The 21,188-nt window shown below is 43.9% G+C and overlaps 1 protein-coding gene across 1 annotated transcript in view; it reads right to left on the bottom strand.

Moving 5' to 3' along the window:
* Positions 1-15,996: 15,996 nt before the first annotated feature.
* The window catches only part of Pdk1 (pyruvate dehydrogenase kinase 1), a 31,802-nt gene continuing 26,610 nt past the window's right edge, over positions 15,997-21,188 (bottom strand). Inside the window, exon 11 of the mRNA XM_021186521.2 lies at positions 15,997-19,855. Coding sequence (XP_021042180.1) covers positions 19,715-19,855 — 141 coding nt within the window. The 3' untranslated portion in view covers positions 15,997-19,714. The remainder of the gene's footprint in view (positions 19,856-21,188) is intronic.

Here is a 21,188-nt window from a genome sequence, read left to right as displayed (position 1 = left end):
TCATGGAGGCATTTCCTCAACTGAAGCTCCTTTCTCTGTGATAACTCCAGCTGTGTCAAGTTGACACAAAAATAGCCAGTACACTAACACAGAGAGGTCAAAGCTTTTGAAAGAAGAATTTGTCACCCATTTTTCCCAACAGACAGAGGTATACCATATTACTAAGGATCCACAATTGTAGATTACAAAATCTGCCTGATAGGCTTGAGATTTGAACATTTGGTCCCTGGGTGGAGGCATTGTTTAGGAAGGTTATGGGAACCCTTAAGAGGTGTAGCCTTGCTGGAGGAAGTGTGTCACTGGGGGAGGGCTTTGTGACTCTATAACCTCACCCTATGTCCACTGCACTCTCTCCTTCCTGTGCATGGACAGAACTCTGAGCAGTAAGCTTCCTGCTCCAGTCACCTGCTCTCATGCCTCCCTCCCCAGTGCAGACCCCTGCCCCAAAAAATAAGCCAAAATAAACTTTTCCACAAGCTGCATTGGGTCATGATGTTTTATTATCGCAACCAAAAAGGTAACTCATACGAGCAAGCACCAGACTTGCTAAGAAAGAAGGGAACAAGCAGAAAGTTTGTCCCATGGCCTGTGCTGGCTGCTCTAGCAGTTCTGGGAGTCTCTGGGGTATCCTGTGGTCTCTCTTTGTCGGGTTCTGAAATGAACTAGGCCAAGGAAGATAAAGGATAGACGTGTGAGAGTTACTTAAATAGAGATGGCTGGGGGGGCTGGAGAGATGGCTCAGCAGAGATGACACTGACTGCTCTTCCAGAGGTCCTGAGTTCAATTCCCAGCAACCACATGGTGGCTCAGAACCATCTATAATGGAATCTGATGTCTGAAGAGAGTAACAGTGTATTCACATGCATCAAATAAATAAATAAATAAATCTTCTTTTTTTAAAAAAAGAGAGAGATGGTTGGTCCAAAGATGATCACTACATTTAGGAACTAGTGAGCCCTGGTTGGGACAGGCTCTTCCTAGATCCCTATAACCCTAAATGTCAGGGCATCAAACATACAGAAGTCAGAAAAATAAAGTTAATATAATTAGCTCTGTGATAAATGGATGCCAAATAGGCTAATACAGAATCTGAAAAGGTACAGGTAGGAAGGTAGTCATTTCTGGTGCAATTAAATATATGAAATACTCTCCTTTGTAAATTCTGCTCTGTTGCTATGGAAATGGGTATAGTATAAACATGCAGATAAACACTGATTTGCACAATGCGTATTATAGGTTTGAGCAATTACAAGATTTCAATAGTCCTGATAGTGCCGTTATCCAACCATACATTTGCCAAAGGAAACACATGGCAAGTGAATTCAGAAGACAGTTTGCCAGAGTCAGTTTTCTCCCTCCACAGTATAGGTTCCAGGAATCAAACTCGGGCCATCGGGTTTGGCAGCAAGCCCCTTTACCCGCTGAGTCACCCCACTGACCCAGAAGCTGCATTCGTTCTCTAACCCAGCTTCACACACCCACATCACTTGTATTATATTCCAGAAACGCAGGTGTCACAGACCTTTATCTGATCCCCAGACAGAGAATCCAGATCCCTCCTGCTGGAATGTGAACCGTCCAAGAAGCATGTGGGAGCTATAAATCAGAGTGCAGAACCTGTCACAGTCAGCAGTCTGCTTTAACTCACGAAATAAGCTCCAAGTCTCCCACAGCTTTGGAGCTCAACATTCTCCATCATAAATGCTGAGCCTGCTGCCGTTACTTTTATAAATAAATAAATAGATAGATAAATAAATAAACAAATGCAACGAGCGGCTAAGTATTTAGCGTTACTTTCGTGTCAAATAAAGACCTCTTCTTACCCGAGGTTCTTGCTTCTCGAATGTAGTTATCAGAAAATGTGCTAGGGATAATAAGCTACACTTCTACTATATAAAGGGAACTCTGGTATGCCTAATTAACCAAGACCCTGGGTTTTGAGAAGCAACACTGAACACACACAAGCTTAAGTAGACAAGAACTCATTGTTTCAGGAATCTGAAGTGCCCTGGGCTTTAGGGAGATCTGACTGCAGCTGAATGCAGGCATTCAAAGATGTCGTCAGGCCTCTGACATCCTTTCTCATCGCTTGGTTCTATTCCCTCTGCACAGGCAGAGTCCCCAGGATGTTCTCTTCCTGACATTACAAAGGATGAGTCCCCCACTTTTCTACTCAAAAGGTGTGTTGCACCAGTGAGGCATCTCACTTATAAACTTGGGGTCACTTATGTGTCTCTGTGTTGCATCAGAGAAACCAGAGGTGCCCTCTTGAAGCAGTTTAACCGAGAGCAAGCCATACAGAGTTTGAATTCTCTAATTCTCTCCTGTGTCTTCCGTCTGCCTTCTGTCTATCATGAGTCTGAATACGTGCCTGCCTGAATGCTGTCTTGTCTTAATCTGTATCGTTTGTCCCTAACAAAGGACTTTTGCTCTGTATTTACTGAACAGCCCAGGAAACATCAAACAGGGGAGGGATGAGGGATAATTTACAGAAATCTTTAAGAGTTTTACAAGGGATTAAGTCACTGGCTCCAGCTGACCCCAACTGACCCAGATAACAAAGAAGCAAACACTATCAAGCAGGTTCCATATGTTGTTTTCAGTGTTTATGGCAGATACTAATTTGATAAGGCAGCTTTCATCCATTTGCTGTTTTCAGGAAATGGTTCTCATGACACACATGCACTGCCCTTTGAATCCGAGGCCAAAAGAATGCATAACTTAAAATTAAAAATATGCATCAGTTGAGGTTGTAAAAGTTCACTGGGTGGGAAATCCAAGCATAGTAAGAGTGAATGTTACATTGTTCTCTTAAAGGCAGGTAAAACAAACAGATTGTGTACAAAGCAGGATAGCAGCCTCAAGTGGTAATGACCTCAAGGGATACTTTTGCTGGGCTGTGAGGTCCAGCAAAAGTCCCATTCTCTTAGATTGTATGATACTGCATCACCACAGAGTATGGTATTTATGATAACAGGAGAGCTCTCCCCAACCTTCTTCCTCAAATCCCTAATAATTCCCGAAAAGAAAAGAAAAGATCCTGACCTCAGGGCATCAGGTACCATCAGCTTGCCCCTGGCCAGTCACTTCTCCCTGGCCAACTGTGCTTAGGCAGCTCTGAAGACAAGGAAGATGAGACTTTGGTGGCAGCTACACGGTGTGGGACCAGGGATCCCTGAGTGGAACACAGGAGGCTCCGGTGGTGCACCACAGGATAAGTGATACAAAGCCACAGCCACAAGCAATGCTAACACAGGCTTTACACCGTCAGATTTTTAGTGAGAGTCTTGCAAGAGTGAAAAGCAAGAGGAGTCAACTGGGTGCTCAAATTAGAAGCACCCAGTGGGTGGCTCCTGTCTCTCCTGCCACCAAGCAGGGAGACACGACCATTTCTAAGAACAATTTATAAAAGCTTACATTTACTTGTGTGTGAGCACACGCCATGGTGCCTGTGTAAAGGTCAGAGGACAGCTTGTGGGAGGAGCACCTCTGCTTCCCCTGGGTGGGCTCTGCAGATGAGACTCAAGGTCATCAGGTACGGAAGCAGGCGCCTTTACCAACTGAGCCATCTCACCGGCCCTAGGATGTCATATTTGAAATGACAGTGTGCCCATGGTGTGCTACCCTTACCTGGTACTGCTTCATCTTTGTCTTTACCCTTGACTGAGTGACAGCTAAGTTTAATATAGAGCCTACTTGTCTGGTTTTTTTTTGTAAAGTATACTTTCTCTTTAATTACACTGGAAAAGTTAACTGCCTTAGAAACTGGTAAAAAATGATCTATGAGTCCTTGTTTCAAGTTTTTATTACTATAAAGAGTACCTTTTATTAATATTGTTTCCATTAATATTGTCAGCCATGAGCCATAAAATTGACTTCAAATATATTCATAAGCCTTTATAAAATTCTTTCTGAATCACTAGTTTTTTCTCTAAATCATGTAAAACACCTTTGTAGTGGAAGTGACAACCAGCCTGGGTTCGGTTCTTCACTTTCTTTTCCTGACGATTAATTTTTATGGCTAACTTGATAGGCTTCAGGATCACATGGGAGACCAGCCTCTGAGGGTGTCTGTGAAGGTCTTTCCAGAAAGGTTTGACTGGGACTGTGCATGGTGGCATCAGTCTATGGACTGGGGTCCCAGGGCGGATAAAAAGGAGAATGTGAGACAAGGACCTTATGTGTGGCCCTCCACTTCCACGTTGTGGTCCACTGACCAAAGCTGTAATGTAGTCAGTGGCCTCAAGCAGCAACCTCCATGCCTTCCCACCGTGGCATTCTATAACAGTGAGCCAAGACAAGCCTCTCCTTCCTGTGATGGTTTGTATATGCTTGGACCAGGGAGCGGCACTATAAGGAGGTGTGGCCTTGTTGGAGTGGGTGTGTCACTGTGGGTGTGGGCTTTAATATCCTAGTCCTAGCTGCCTGGAAGTCAGTCTTCTCTTAGAGGCCTTCAGATGAAGATGTAGAACTCTCAGCTCCTCCTGCACCATGCCTGCCTGGATGCTGCCATGCTCCCACCTTGATGGTACTGGACTGAATCTCTGTATCCTGTAAACCAGCCCCAATTAAATGTTGTCCTTATAAGAGTGGCCTTGGTCACAGTGTCTGTTCACAGCAGTCAAACCCTAACTAAGATATTTCCCTAAGCTCATTTTGTTTTGTGTTTCATCCCAGCAATGAGAAAAACAGTGAAAAAGGTATCTACCTTTCCTAGAAGTAGGATCATGGCTGCTCAGAACTGTGGACACTCATCTCATCTCTCTCTTTCTCTCTTTCTCTAAATGGAGTTCTGTCTCTAGGGGATAATGCAGAGGGATAGAGCAGGATCCCTGACACCCTCTTCAGGTCTCTGTGTGAATTGGCACACATACTTGCACACATGTGCACACACACACATTTATAAATTCTTTGCCCGAAAGTCCTGTGTGACTTAGGAAAAAAAGTAAGTGGTTCAGAGAGCCAGACACTGGGTTAACAAAGCTGGAGAAAAGATGTGTTACCTGTACCATGAGCCTCACTTACCACGTATGATTTCTAATGTGCAAAAAAGTGAGACGGCAAAGGAGACAGAACGCAGTGTTTTACATATATGTGTGTGTGTGTATGTATGTATATGTACACATGTACACAAATACATGTGTGTGTGTGTGTGTGTGTGTGTGTGTGTATACATACTCCTCATTGTGATCTTAGGAACAAGCCAATCCCAAATTTCCTTCCTGTGGAAAGAAAACCAACCCACCGCATTGCCACATTTGTGATCATGTGCTATGCTGAGACTATCATGGCAACAGACACTGAAGAGCAAGCCAGGACCAGCTTAAATACAGTAGTGCCACATAGGACAGAGTCTATGGCATGAGGAAGAGTGGGCCCCCACAAATGTGAGACAAAGAAGGACATGATGTATTGACGGACATGTCGCAGAGATCAAACCAAGCTAATGGTCCCTTGTAGGTTTCCACTTCCTAAAACAGGAGTCGGACTTGCAACTCCTGTGAGCTCCTGGGAGAACCATGTCCAGGAGTCTTTCTGAGTTCACTGTATTGCATATTCTCTAACCGTTCTGACTTCTGCGCCCCGTTTTTTGAGTCTTTCTCGTAACAATATTTCAGGAGATACTTGTGTTCTTTGCTAACATCTAGAGGCTGCCTGTCAATAGCTTCTGTCCAAGACAAACTAATAAAACAAACAAACAAACAAACAAACAACAATAATAGAAACCAGAAAAGAGGCGAGTTCTCTCTAGAGCTCTCTCCGTCTGCACTGTGCAGCACCTTTTTTCTTTGTGCTTGAAAAACGCTGAACCTTTTCTCCATCTTTGATCATCTGCTCTCTTTCCATTTTCCAGGACTCATCAAAGACTGTTACAAGACTCCATTGCTACCACCCCCGGGTCCTGTTAGTGCCCTTGGATGTGACTGAGGCAGGATAATATTTTGAGATGCCTTCTCTGAATCTCTTTTACTCTGTGTCCTCTATTCACCTAAGCCATGCATCTATTGCCCTGGGGAAGGATGTTACAGTAGAAAGGCAAAGAAAATGATTTCTTTAAACATCTGAAGCATGTAACTTAGGACATTTAAAAATATATAACTTAGGCCTGAAGGGAAGTCAAGTCATAAAAATTATATGAGGGATAAGTGGCTCTGAGTAACATTGTCTGTTCCCTCTGATCCTGTGTCACCCCGCCTCCCATCATCTTCTACTCTGAGCGGGGGCGCTTACTCAGACACTGGAGGGAGATGCCCTGAGTCTGTTTGGAAAGCCAAGCACAGACAAGAGTGCTCCCTAGAAAGGGGTCGAGTCAAGGATTTCCTCCCGCCCAGAAAGGAGCACATGGGTAGCAATGAAAGCTGTGTATCAGTCAGACAAACTCAGCCATCCCTGCAGAATAGCTTTCCCAAGAGCCCGAGAGTAGCACAGAAATGAGGGAAACCATGCAAAGACCGGAGCCCATATCCATCCCTGCCTTCCTCCTCCTAGTCCCCACTTCATCCATGGTACGTGTGGATAACCCCTGGCTGCTGGGAATATCTGCTGAATTTTCCAATTATCTCACCTACGTTTATCACCCTCCCAGGGCTTACTGTGTGTAACTGGCTGATGTAAGGATACAGCAGGCAAGCTTCTCACCTTCTAAAGAGACATCCCAGCTCAGGATCTCTGAGTGGGTGAGTCTTCAGTCCTAGCTTGGCTGAGGAAGCTGCCTGCCAGGTCTTCCAGGAAGAGCTCTCAGGTATGACTGGGAAGAATGCCCTCTCAGCTAACACTTTAATGCCCACTCATCACTCCGTTTCCAGGGACTCAAACCGAAGACACCCGCACACCTGAGCTTCAAAAGTGAGAATCCCCACTTCCGTTTCAAATCCAGCATCCCGCGACACAGAGTTCTTCTGTCTTCGCACATCTCACAATGCCTCTTCTTTTACTCCTTCCTTTCCTGTTGGAGGTCGGTTACCAAAGAGGGCGTAATAAAAATGGGATTTGGGGCTTTCCTGATTTCTCACTAGAGTCATTTAAGCCCTTGGCTGTCCTCTTCCAAAGGAACTAAACAAACGCCTAAACATTTCCTTTCCTGGCACGCCCAGGTGTTTGACTCCTAGATGGTTCTAGATGGAGTCAAGTGGAGCAACAGAATTAACCATCACAGGGAAGACCCGAGTGGATCGCACTGACTGTCCTGTCACTCCAGCAATACTCCTAACAGCAGTTCCACCAACATAGTTGATACAATGGAAAGTTATGTACCCTCCAACGGTGTATTATAGATTCTGACATGAAAAACGTTATTGTAAGGAAAAAGTATAACATGTTAAAGCAGATTAATAGACAAAAAGGTTTTATGCTTTAAATATTATTTTGAGACAGGATCTTATGTAGTTCTGACTGGCCTGGAACTCTGTAGACCAGGTTTGCCTCTGCATCCTGAGTGCTAAGATTAAAGCCTATGTTATTATTTTTGAAAATGATATATGTCTGATAAATATATAGGTTTGTAGAAGGTAATCAGTTCAGGGGAAATAATTTATTTCTCCTTAATTCTCAAGAACGATCTAAATTTTCTTTAATTAACTTATTTATTTTATGTATGTGAGTACACTGTTGCTCTCTTCAGACTAGAGGGCATCAGATCCCATTACAGATGGTTGTGAGCCACTGTGTGGTTGCTGGGAACTGAACTGAGGACCTCTGGAAGAGCAGTCAGCGCTCTCAACCACTGAGCCATTGCTCCAGCCCCATGTAAAAATTTAAATAATAGCCAAACATTAGTTTCTTTAATAAATCTGAAGGAAATAAATGTAACTGTTATATAATCTGTATATTATTCTCATCTGTTTTCCTGTCTGCCTTAAACTAACATGGGGGGAAAAAACCCGTGAGTCCCACTGCCAATCTCACCGCTAAGCAATTTAGATTTGTGTCTAGGCTGAGTAGGTGCCATCATTGAGCTGTAGTCACCACCCTCAACAAGAACTCTCGCTGCATTTAAAACCATCCCAATAATAAGTGTACTTATATATTAAAAAGAACGGGCTGGCAAGATAGTTCAGCAGGTAAGAGCACTGACTGCTCTTCTGAAGGTCCTGAGTTCAAATCCCAGCAACCACATGGTGGCTCACAACCACCCGTAATGAGATCTGACTCCCTCTTCTGGTGTGTCTGAAGACAGCTACAGTGTATTTATGTATAATAATGAATAAATCTTTGGACCTTTGGACCGGAGCGAGCAGACACCAAGCAAATGGGGGGGGCAAGTGGGGGGGGGAGCACGCAGCGAGTGGGGTTGACCAGAGCAAGCATAGGTCTTAAATTCAATTCCCAACAACCACATGAAGGCTCATAATCATCTGTACAGCTACAGTGTCTTCATATACATAAAGTAAATAAATCCTTTAAAAAATAAATAAAAAGAACATACACAAATGATCGGATTATGCAGCATAACGAAATGTAGTGTGCTGAACTGCCCTGAGCCGGAGCTCCAACAACAACCTTCGACTTTAATAATAACCTATATTTACTTTGCCCTTTCCCTACCTGACCCTTGCATTTATCATCCTTTGTCTTTTTAAAGTTTGTTTTATTTTTAGTTATGTAAGCATGTGTGTCAGTGTGTGTGTGTGTGTGTGTGTGTGTGTGTGTGTGTGTGAGAGAGAGAGAGAGAATAGGGTGCCAGCGGGTCAGAAGCATTCGATCCCCTGGAGCGGGAGTGAAAGGCATTTGCAAGTCACCCACTCTGGGTGCTGGAAACAGAACCTGGGTCCTCTAGAACAGCAGAAAGACATCTTAACTTCTGAGCCAACTCTCCCGGTCAGACATCAACTGGAAGTAAAGTGCCCTAAAGCTCATGGCATAGGATGTAATGAGAAAGGCCCAACCCAACTGGAAGGACGAAAAGTTACAAGGGAAGGCTTATGGTGACTTGTACGCAACATCAGGAGCTGCCAACTCAGCACAGAGGCCCACATATATGTTCAATGGACAGTTTAGATTTAAGGACAATATCGCAAACACAGACAGCAGGGTGGTCGTGCTGTCTGGTGACAATGAACATTACCCACTTTATAAACCTTGTATCCAGGAATGCCTCCTTTGCTCCTTTGGGTTGATTGAGATCTCAGAACTTCTCAGAACATTGTGTTTATTTAATAGAGTGCATCCCAAAAGTATTACTGTACCCAAAGCAGTAATACTTACACCACAGTAAGTCGGACCCACTTCACTTAAACGCTCCTGAGAGAAGCTCATTGGAAAGGGATACAATCCTTGCCTTTTCTTCTAACAAAACTATTGTCCACAAGCTTCAAGAATGGGATCTTTACTTGGTAAGAAATAAAGCAACTTTTGATACAGGACATGCAAGTTAGAGAGACTGCTCAGATGCCCAGAGAAGGCTAGAGTATGCCAGGAGAACAACAGAAGGCTGACTCTCTCTCTCTCTCTCTCTCTCTCTCTCTCTCTCTCTCTCTCTCTCTCTCTGTGTGTGTGTGTGTGTGTGNTGTGTGTGTGTGTGTGTGTGTGTGTGTGTGTGTGTGTGTGTGTGAGTGTGTGTGTGTGTGTGTGTGTGTGTGTGTGTGTGAATATACTCCATGTATGTGTGAGTTCCATGGAGTCCAGAGACTGTGTCTGATCTCATGGAGCTGTTGTCACAGTGGTTGTGAGCCACCCAGCATGGGTGTTAAGAACTGAACTTGGGTCCTCCAGAAGAGCAGGAAGTGATCTTACGTAGCAAGCCATCGTGCCAGCTCCATTTTTTTTTAATCCTAGACACTACTTTATATTGGGTATGACCAGGATGATCTGTATGTTCAATACTTCAGATTGTGTTTAATATGGTATCATCATTTGTTTAACATGGCTCATCAATGCAGAGAGCTGAGAAATGCACTGCTGGATGCTTTTATTATTGTATAAACACTCAGGTTCTACTTACACAAACTACAAGGGCCTCCACGTCACAGGTTTTCAGGCAGTATGATCAATGTCATGGGGCCATATTGACACTTTGTTTAATGTTGCACGCCCAGACTTAAAAGGGAAAGGTCAGTTTATGTGGAAAGCGATGAGAGCTTTCACCTTATTAATTTAAAAGCACCTGGCCAAAGCACTCAATAGCCCCCTAAGGTGAATCCGAAGATCTCCTGTTTGAATGTGTCCAGCTTTCAGAATAGTTTTCTAGAAGCTATGTACACTCATTCTAGCACGCACTCAGAGCACCACCCTAACCCCCCACGTCTTGAACTGAGTGAGATGAGCTCTGCCATCTACTAATACCCACAAGGTGCTATTCCAATTCCAAAGTGCCTAGCACTCAGGCCGCAGCTGTAGAAAATGCAGGTACTCAGAGAATCATTTTAACGGGCTCTGAAAGATAGAAGTTGTCACAAGGATGCGCATAGCGGGGTGTGAGTGTGCGATTAGGCTGTGAACGTAGAAAGGAAACCAAGAAAGGGAAAGAGAATTGCTAAGTGTGGGGAAGGGGTCAGGAACCATGAAGGCTGAAAGTTATGGGAGGGTAGCTGGAAGGATGCAAGGCCGACCAGGGATGGAGAATTAGGGAGGAGAATCAAAAACAAACCTTGTTTGGGAATGCTATATAGGGCTGGAGACACAGCTCAGGAATTAGGAGCACTGGCTGCTCTTCCAGAGGTCCTGAGTTCAATTCCCAGCAACCACATGGCGGCTCACAACCATCTGTAATGGGATCCAATGACTTCTTCTGGCACACAGATATACATGCAGATGTATACATATATAATAAATAATATAAATTTTAAAAAGAAAGAGAAAGAAAGATAGAAAGAAAGAAGAAAAGAAAGAAAGGAAGAAAACTATATATAATGAAAACATGCTGACTTGTTTTAAGTACAAGTTCTGTGGCAAAAATATGGCTTGACTAATCTAAAAAATCACAGTAATTTTTATAAATTTGAAACTTACATTTTGATCATATAAATTTAAAATTATAAAGTATGGTTATGGAAATGACCCTCTGAATTTTCTAATTAAAAATAGAGCCCAGCCAAGGAGAGACATTTAATTCCATAACTAGAAAAGTCATCTGAATACAGGGCTTGTGTGCACACATGCATGTCTATGTTTAGGAAACAGAGTCTATGTTACCCAGGCTAGATTCAAACAATCCTCCTGCCTCTGCCTTCTGGTAGCCAGGTCACAGCCATATACCATGGTGTCAGCCCCAACGCTTCTCTGTTTTAGTGTCCCAGTGTCTCATAACATTTAGTACAGAGTCCGCATTCAAAAACTTCATGTTTGGGGGCTGAAGAGATGGCTCAGCAGTAAAGAGCACTGTCTGTTCTTCCAGAGGTCCTGAGTTCAATTCCCATCACCCACATGGTGGTTCATGACCATCTATAAAAGGAACTGATGCCATCTTCTGGCATGCAGGTATACATACTGCAGAAAGCTCATACAGAGAATAAATAAAGTAAACAAAACTTGGTGTTTAAACACTAAATAACAAGTATGTTTCCCTTAAATGTCTAGGTGTCTCCTGTAAAAATGATCCCATTTTAACTCATGAAAACATGAAGGACATTGCCCAAACAGTGAAACAGAGAGAAAATTCCAAAGATTGGAAGATAAACACTGCACGGAGCTAGTCGGCCATTAGAAAAACTCTCTCTGGACCTACCCTTCTGTGCAGCAAGCAGCGGTCAGTTGTAAAACTTACTATGATGGGAATTTTAAGCTTACCTTCTATCCCTTTGTGTGAGGCTCTCCTCGGTTAGGTATTAACCACTGTGCTAGTAACCCCCGGCTTGCTCAGACTTCTCCTTATCCCACAAAAACTGGACACCATTCAACACGTCGTGGATTAATACAGGCTTAGGACGAACATAGCTCCTTCTCCAAATATTGTTTCTTCGAGGAGACAGAATCAACTTAGGTACCCATCCGTGGTGACGAGATAAAAGAAAACGTAGTGCGTGCACAAGGGAAGACTCTTCGCCCATTAAAAATATTGAAATCCACAGGTTGAAAAGATGGCTCAGCAGTAAAGAGCACGGCTGCTCTTCCAAAGGACCTGGGTTCAAGTCCCAGCACCCACGTGATGGCTGGCAAACATCTGTAACTCCAGTCCCAGGATGTCTTCTGGCCTCTGCAGGCACACCATGTACATGGTGCATAAACAATACAGGCAGATAAAACATCCACAAACATAAAAATAAATAATAAAAACTGTAGAAAGTATTGAGAATCTTATAATTGTGTGGCAATGCAGATGGAACCAGGACGGGTAAGCTGGGTACAGAAGGACAAACACTAGGTGATCTCACTCACCTACGGATGCTCAGTCAGCTGATCCGAGAGCACAGATCTGGGGTTATGAGAGGCAGGAGTGTCTGGGATGAGGTAAAACATACAGAGAGCCGAGGAAAGCCCTGGGGTGCTTTACACTGCAGGGTGACCACTGTTAGTAATAATATGTCATAGACTTCAAAATAGGATTCTGCATGTTCCCCAAACAAAGATATGATAAATGCTTGGGAGGGGCTATGCTGATTATATATCTCATAAATGTATACAATTACTATGGGCCCATTAAGGATAATTAAAAATCCTTAAATATCTGCTTCAGTGGGATTGCTCAGGAAGCACCTCACACTGGATATGATGATGCTCTAAACAGTTCAGTTTTAGAATCCAAACGCCCACCAGCTGTCAATCTCTGGTTGCTCCTCCTCCCCTGATGCCTGCTGGGTCCTCCAGACCTCTCTACCTGTTCCACTGGGACTCACTGCACACTTGACTAGGGCCAACCTCATTCCTCTGTCCGTTTGGGGTTCACCATCACATGACTGTTCCAGCCCACTCCATCCCAGTAGCCACCGACGGAGCTTGGCACAGGAGACAACCTGTGGTCATAGTGGCATCCGTGCCACTGCAGAGTCTGTGACTTGGGGTGAGAATGAGTCCTAGTTTAGTTGGACACAGGTTCAGGAATGGCTGGCAAACAGAGGTGTGCTGGAGCACAGAATACATCTTAGAAGAACGCATGAACAGCACGGTTTGGGAAGAGAATTACCTAAGCTACCCAAGTCTCAATTTAAAAAATAATAATAATAAAGTTTCCATTTTGGATGTTCAATTTGGGGAGTTTAAAATGTAAGCAGGGTGACCACTTTAGGCTGGTTTAGAATGCTCCTTTGAAGAAGTATGTCCAAGAGGTAATTTAGGGCAGCTTTGCTTCTACAGTCTACTGCAGAGAAAGCCTACAGTCCAGAATTTAGGACTAGATTCTGCTAGAACCTGCCATGGTCGAAAGAAAGGAAAACAAAACCAAGCCCTGCCCAATGGTCCAGGGTTTACTTTGGGGGTGGGATAATGGAGTCTGTCCTGGAAATATGTGGGAAGCTGCAAACGCCATTACAAGATGGCGCTGGCTACCACTGGCCACCGCCCATGATTATGGGTAAACAACCAATGTGCGCATGTGCATAAGAGTTTTTTTTGCCGAGTCACTGCCTGGCCCAAGGCATATTAATGAGGTAATGGTAGCATAACCAATCAGGTATGGACATGTCACTCCTAGGCCTATATAAGCAATTCCATGCAACCACATGGTGGCTCATAACCATCAACAATGAGATCTGGTGCCCTCTTCTGGTGTGCAGGCATACATGCAGGCAGAACACTGTATGCATAATAAGTAAACAAATCTTTTTAAAAAATAGTTTGTTTCCCATTATATGAATTTCATTTAGAAAGGAGGGGTGTTACACCATCACTGAGCACCCAGATCTAGGAGTGTGGCCTTATGGCAGCCATGAGCTACAGGGCCAATGCTGTTCCTATATCAGGAACCTGACCTTGCAGCCCCAATGCCCCTGAAAGGCAGGATTTCTGCAGGCACAGAATTTCTCTTGTGCTGACTGGGCAGAGGTCTCCAATTGTCCGTCATAAGGTTATGCTCTGTGCCCTAGCAGCCAAGCAGTCCTGGGGAAGTAAGACACAGAGGGATTTTAGGCATCAAAGGCCACTTGAAATATGTGACCCCTTTCAAGATAAGCATTCAGCACCTCCTTCAAGGCATGAGGGAGAGAGTAAAATTGTAAGCGTGATGTGTGTGCTTGAGATTGTGTGTGTGTGAGCGAGAGAGACAGAGAGAGAAAGAGACAGAGACAGACAGAGAGATGGGTATACTCACCTGTGCACCCAAGTGGAGATGTCAGAAGTTATCTTCCTCTACCATCTCCAGCTTGTTTCTTGAGATGAGGTCTCTCACTGAACCTGGCATCAGCCCAAGGGACCTTCCTGCGCCTACTCCCTCAGCACGAGGATTACAGGTGTGCACCATGACAGCCAGCTTTTCTTTCTTTTTAGTTGGGTGCTGGGATCCAAACTCGGGTCCTTGTATTTGCACAGATGCACTTTACCCACCCACCCCTCCCCATGATTAAGTTCTAAGAGAGAAGTCTTTGCACCCGTCACCTTCCGGACAGTGTGGGTAAATGACTGCGTGCCAGCACACCTGGCTCCTGCTTCCTGTCATTAACCTCTTAACATTACATCCCTGTCGTTCCAGCAGTAGACATTAGGCCTGCTTTGTCTAGTTGGCTTCCTACTGAGCACCATGCTCTCAGGAAATGTGACTAACCCTTGACTCATTTAGTCTGAAGTGTATGCTATTCAAGAAGGGACCCCCAAAATGTCCTCCTTTGAGTTACCAGAAAAATAGTTTTTAGGCCTACATTCCCACCCAATGAGTGCTTGCTTCCTCTGTACTTTTAACCATCTTCACAGAGCTGTTGGCTAGTCTTCTCATCTTCTTCGTATTTAATCTTTTCCCTGCCTTTGCTCATGTTGATGACTACCACCGCTTGCTCTGCCTCCTGACCCATTTTAATGTATCACGGAGAATGGGCAGTGCTAGTAAATGCATCATCGTTACACACTTGGTAGACATAACTGCCTATCACAGACAAAGTATTGAGGGAGCTATGGAGATTTGACCAGTTCATATTAAAATAATTATTTTTATGCTGTAATAGGAAAAACCTGCCTGCCTGCCTTTTCCATTCTATTTCAGATATAGTATAGTGCAGCCTCCACTTTTAAAATAAACTAGTAATTTCATACTGTACTGTAGTTGCATAGGGCAGGATAGCTGCTATGTGTTTACCATTCTTCTACAGGCTGTGGTGGCATGACACACTAGAGCACCCTTTACAGGGCACCTAGCACAAAGCCATACAGCCATAGAGAACGCTGTAGCTTTCTACGTTTGAGTCTAATATAAACTGTACTGCTCATATGCAATTTTTAAAAGAACTTTTCGACATTTTAAAACTTTCTAACAAAAAAAAAAAAAAAAAAAGCCGGGCGTGGTGGTGCACACCTTTAATCCCAGCACTTGGGAGGCAGAGGCAGGCGGATTTCTGAGTTCGAGGCCAGTCTGGTCTACAGAGTGAGTTCCAGGACAGCCAAGGCTACACAGAGAAACCCTGTATCGAAAAACCAAAAAGAAAAAAAGAACTTTCTGATAAGCAAGTGGCAATATTTTGGTCACAGCTATAAATCTCATCCACTGTTCTCTATGACAACTGGAGGGACTTCCAGAATCTCAGAAAATAACTACTGAATTTCTCTTACTAGGAAAATTTTGCTCAAAAATCTGTAACTTAACGAAGTAAAAAGACAGTTGTAACTATTCACCGATAGGTGATAGGATCTAAAATATCTCAAATGGACCCCAAACTCCTTGTATAGCCAAGGATGACCTTGAACTTTTGAACTTCTGATCTTCCTGCTTCCAGCTTCTCTGTAACCCAGAGATTTCAGGCTCCTGCCCCTGGATTAGCAACATACACCACCATGCTTGGTTTACGTGGTGCTAGGGTATAAAGCCGCCTTTATCCCTAGCTGAGTCAAAGCTTTTGGAAGCCAACAAAATAGGCACTCTTGTCTTCCTACTAAAGTCTACGATTAAAATGTGCTACAGAAATACGAAGACTACAGGCAAAGAAAAGTGGACAGCACACTGTTTAATTCTTTGCAAACACAAAAGGTAGAACAAGTGATACAGTCATTTAAGAATGCCAGGATTGTGTAAAATAGGAATGCATTCAGTTTTCCTTCACAAAGCATTAATTCTAATTTTTTTTATAGGGTCTTGGGTTTGACTGAGAGAAAAATTAATAGTATTGAGAACACAAGTTAATCGGATATAATGAAAAGTTCCTTCAGTAAAAACCACCAAACCTAATCCTGGCCACCTCTCCTTTCAAGCTTTGTACTTCTTTGTAAACCTGATGACATAAACTTAAGAGAAGTTTGCTGGCTGGGGTCCCTCTCTAATTAGCCACTCACTGAGATTCACAGAACCACACAACTCTTTCCTCCTCTGTAGTTGTTTTGGACCTCATTGATTTAAAAAAAAAAAAATACAGCACACAGGGTCCATACATGTAGCCTTGGCTAACCTGAAACTCCCTATGTTGACCAGGTTGGCTCAAGCTCAGAGATCTACTGACATGGTGTGCCGTCATGCCGCTGTAACGGTGAAAGGCAGGAGTGGTGGACCCACGCTATCAACGAGCAATAGGACATACTCTGTCTTCACTCAAGGAGATTCCACCAGTATTGAGTAGAAGGCAGTGCAGGCTACACTAAGCCCTTCCCTACTGCTATTTCTACTGTGGAAAATGGCTTGATTTACTTACACAGCTCTTCAAAATTATCCACCAGTTCTCCAGCACATGTCAATCATTGGCAGTATATTAGGAAAGGGAAACCTCGGATAACTCAAACCACACGAACTCTACCTGCTTTGCCCACTAGGCTATCCACAGTGCAAGCCTGCCTGAAGCACCGCTAGGAGATGGTTAAGAGAGTGCAAGACCTGGCTACAGTCATTAGTGTGGTGTGTGTAGGGGATGCGCATATGCACAGTGCCCATGTGGAGAACCACAGATAACTCACAGGGTGGTTGGTTCTTTCTCTAATTCCACCATTCCTGCTGAGGAAAGATCTCCAACCCTAACCCTAACCCAGGCTTGACGGTCATGCTTTTACCCACTGAGCTAGTGCTGGCAACTAGTTACAATTCGTTGAACCTGTACAGATATTGAGCCTTGATGATGAAACAGACTGCTGTCTAAAGGACACGATATATTTCTAAGATCCTTAAGTGGCTCAAATTATTTTTATAAAAGCTGATCCATCTTTTCAGTTTACAGTCACCCCGAAAATGCACCACGCTGCAGTAGAATTCTGCTTCTATGTCTTCATGTAGAAATCTCAGTGTAAGACACTGACCATTACTAAATGTAAAGGCATCAAAACCAGCCAGCATTCAGAATGACAGTGTGAAATAGTCTTTTGTTTTGTTTTGTGAGACAGGGTTTCTCTGTATAGCCCTGGCTGTCCTGGAACTCACTCTGTAGACCAGGCTGGCCTAGAAAATTCGCCTGCCTCTGCCTCCCAAGTGCTGGGATTAAAGGCGTGCGCCACCCCTGCCTGGCCAAATATTCTTACAATCCTTTCCTACAATACACCGGCACACTCACTAACTGCTCAGGTTATAAAAATCACTTGCTGTCTATTCCCCAAACATCAACTCTATTTTCATACCTATACCACATAAAACTATTGCTGGCAGACAAAATTGCTCACCTTAAGAATCTACAAACCTTCCAGGTGTCTTTAAAAGTAAGACCCTAGAGCATTGTCACATTGTTTCCATCCATTACCATTACAACAGAGCAAAAAGGTGCTACACCTTAAAAAGAAACTAAAGTAAAATAATTTTACTTCTTGTCTGAAAACATTTCTTAGCTCTTAAGCAGAGAGGGGGGTAATTTTTTTAATTCCTTGGAGAGGGCAAAGTATTTCACAAGTAAAAATAGTACGTTTATTGACAGTTGTACAAAAGATTCCAAAATATTTCATCATTGCAGTGAAGTGTAATTCAAAGCTAGTAAATGCAGTACACTGAATAAATGTCACTCAGGAGCATAATCTATTATGTCTTACAAAGTCCTCCATTAGAAACAGCAGGTATAAGGGGTATATTTTCCAACATTTTGGTAGTATTAGCTAAAAACCCTGGGCCAATAGGACCTGAGTTTCAGGCCCCTCACCTCTCACGTAAGGATCTGGGCTGACCACCCTGGAGCATGCCCAGGCTGCATGTTCCTATCACGGGCACCAAAGTTCTATTTTGTGCCATGTCACATGATTTGGCTTTTGTATTACAGATGTATGTATCTGTGGGACACAGAGTGAAGACTGGATAAATCCTGTCAAGAGTGACATGTTTTAACTCCCTACATTTTCCAAACCAAACCCCCAAGTCCCTCTAGGCAAGTGGCAAAGCATGTTTTCCAAGTACTCCCCCATCACCTAGTAGAGGAGGTTAAAAATATCCCAGACAGTGGAGAGTGATCAGCAGAGACAGCTCGGGCTGGGGCGCCAACTCTGTGTGACTCTGGGTCACTGAGAGAGAATCCAGGGGTCATTACCTGCTCCATAGGTTTGTATTTTAACACAAATAACATCAATACTTCCAAGCATTTGTTGCAGACTTTAAATCACCACCTAGCTGCAAATGAATTCTGTAATCAATATAAGCTGACTTTTCTTTGATTTAAAAAAAAAATTTGGATATTTTAGAAAAATACATGTTCTTAGTCACCACTGAAAACCAAGGTGGCTGAGCCTTTGGTCACCTGACCTCTCGCTGTCACCCTGGCCTTCCTGCTAATGCTTTAGATTGCACCAGGCTTGAGATTCAGAGTATGTCCCCTAATGTGTAGCAACCCGACAAGCTTCCCAATCCAGTCTGTCACTCTGGCAACAGCAGTAGTCACGATTCACTCCCAAATATAGATCCAGCCAGGCCAGCCATGAGCCTCACCTGGTCCCTGGCCTTCAGCCTCTGGATACCTGGGTGGGACCCAGAGAATCTCACACTCATCAAAAGCTCCATCAGATCACCTCAGCAGTCAGTCAGCTCGGCCTGGGCCACTTGGTGCTTCCCAAACAGTTTATTCTCTGCTGCTATTTGGCTTGTTTTGGGACTTATAAGCCAGATATGGTGGCACACCCTTCTCATTCCAGCGCTCAGGACACCAAGGGCATTGTAAGCTCAAGGTCAGCTGGGGCTACACAGTGATACTTTGTTTTTAAAGAAAATCCCTTGTGCTGACTGTAAACTCGATAATCATGCTCTGGACTTAGCTCCATGGGGAACCAGTCATTACAATCCACTGCAATAAAATGATGCCATGATCAATTAACTTCAGCACTCTGACAACCGGTGTGGGTTCTAACGGATCACTGTGTTGTTCTTCGTGGGAGATCACCTGACTAGGCGTCACCACTCACAGATGACACAACTCCAAAAGCAGAGAGGCCGCTAGCCAGCTACTCCACATTCTTCAGATGCTTCTAGCAGACGTTAAGTGAAAACTTGAAAGAAATACTCAGCTTCCTACAGAAACCAGGAACTTCACACTCCATACCATACCAAGGGTAGTTGACCAAAATTATGTGTGTTCAAAACCACACCCAAGTAACCCAACACATCAGAATACAGTTGGCATAACCGATCCTTTAGGAGCTTCAGCAAACACTAATTGTGAAGATCACACGTGAAATATTTGGTACAGTGTGGTTCCAAATACATGTCTTCCAAATTTAGCAGAAACCACATGTGGATGTGCCAGGGTCCCGTGTGCGTTTAAGAGCTTCGGAATGTGGTCATGTCTTTCGGCTCTCGGCTGGGCACACACCAGTCGTCAGCCTCGTGGTTGGCTTTGTAATGCTTCCAGGCGGCTTTATTGTACACAGGGAGTCTCTCGACGGATTCTGTCGACAGAGCCTGGGGTTGAAAAGAAGTCAGACACTTCTGAGAGTTCATTATCTGAGATTATATACAGTGGCAAACAGCGACCACAAAGTAAACAGGGCTCTGCTGGCATCTCATCAACGAGTTACTAACCACACACCATCTTCAGGGTGGATACGTTAGGAACGCGCTATTTACTACAACTGGAGCACTGATAACACGGTAGTGGGGTTTGATGCTTCAGGTATCCACTAGCCAGCCTGGAAATGTCTACCCAAGCAGAACAGACATCTCTTGCAAAGTGCAAGCCCAGCCAGGAGTCAGCTACTACTACCTTAATATTCATACACAGATTTATTGAGAAGAAAGCCAATCTTTTTCACTATATAGTAATGTATTATAAAAACGTTACTATGCAGGAACGGAGATGGCTCGGTGGTTAAGAGCACTTGTTGTTGCACAGGACCTGGGTTCGGTTCCTGGCACACACATGGTGGCTCACCACTACCTGTGACTCCGAGCCAGAAAACCTTATGCCCTATTCTGACTTCCACACACACCAGGCAGACATGTAGTACAGAGACTCACATGTAAGCATAACACTTGTACACGTAAAATAATCTTCTGTAAAGATTAAAAACGGAACACACCAGTACTGGCATGGAAACACAGAGCTCGGTCTCAGCATCTCGAGGCTTTTCCGTGAACAGTGCTTGGTCCTTGTGTTTGGGGCCCAAACACAAGTTTGTTTTCAGTGCCCAGCACCCAGGCTGGAGCCTGAACACAGGGTCTTTCTTGTAAAGCAAGCACTGTATCGCTAAGCAATGCTGTTTTCTCCTCCTGCAGTAAGGGCAGTTTCGGTCCCTAACCATGGATTTCTGTTCCCCACACAACCCTCCATTCCCTGCTCTACAGCTTCCTGCAAATAATGGGACCCAGCGATAAACTATGCTTTCTGTTACTGTCTTCACAGTAGGAATTATCAGAACTTTGACAACAGGCCCCTGGTATTCCCCAAGATGATGTTGACAGGATGGAACTAGAAATTCCCTCCTGGTGATGCTGAATAAGGTCTGAAATTGGACAGGGTGTGATGACTCCATCATATCGCTTGAGTTCTGGTTTTTCCCAAATAGAAAAACTTACTACCTCCAAGCTCTGAGCAGTCTAAATACAGACCAAGATGCTACATTTACTGTTAAAATGATCGTGCTCATGTAGTCATACTTAAGTTCCTCACAATGACATATGAGGGGAAATAACGTGGCTATAAAGAATTTATTCTTTTCAGGCCAACTTTTTTCACAACATTTTCAAGCATAGCCTATAAAATAGGCACCATCTAGTGGCCAGAGCAAGAAACTGG

The sequence above is a fragment of the Mus caroli genome, chromosome 2 (assembly GCF_900094665.2).
Source record: "Mus caroli chromosome 2, CAROLI_EIJ_v1.1, whole genome shotgun sequence".
In the NCBI taxonomy this organism is placed as follows: Eukaryota; Metazoa; Chordata; class Mammalia; order Rodentia; family Muridae; genus Mus; species Mus caroli.
The sequence above is the reverse complement of the archived record's forward strand: the minus strand, read 5'-3'. Positions and strand labels throughout refer to the sequence as shown.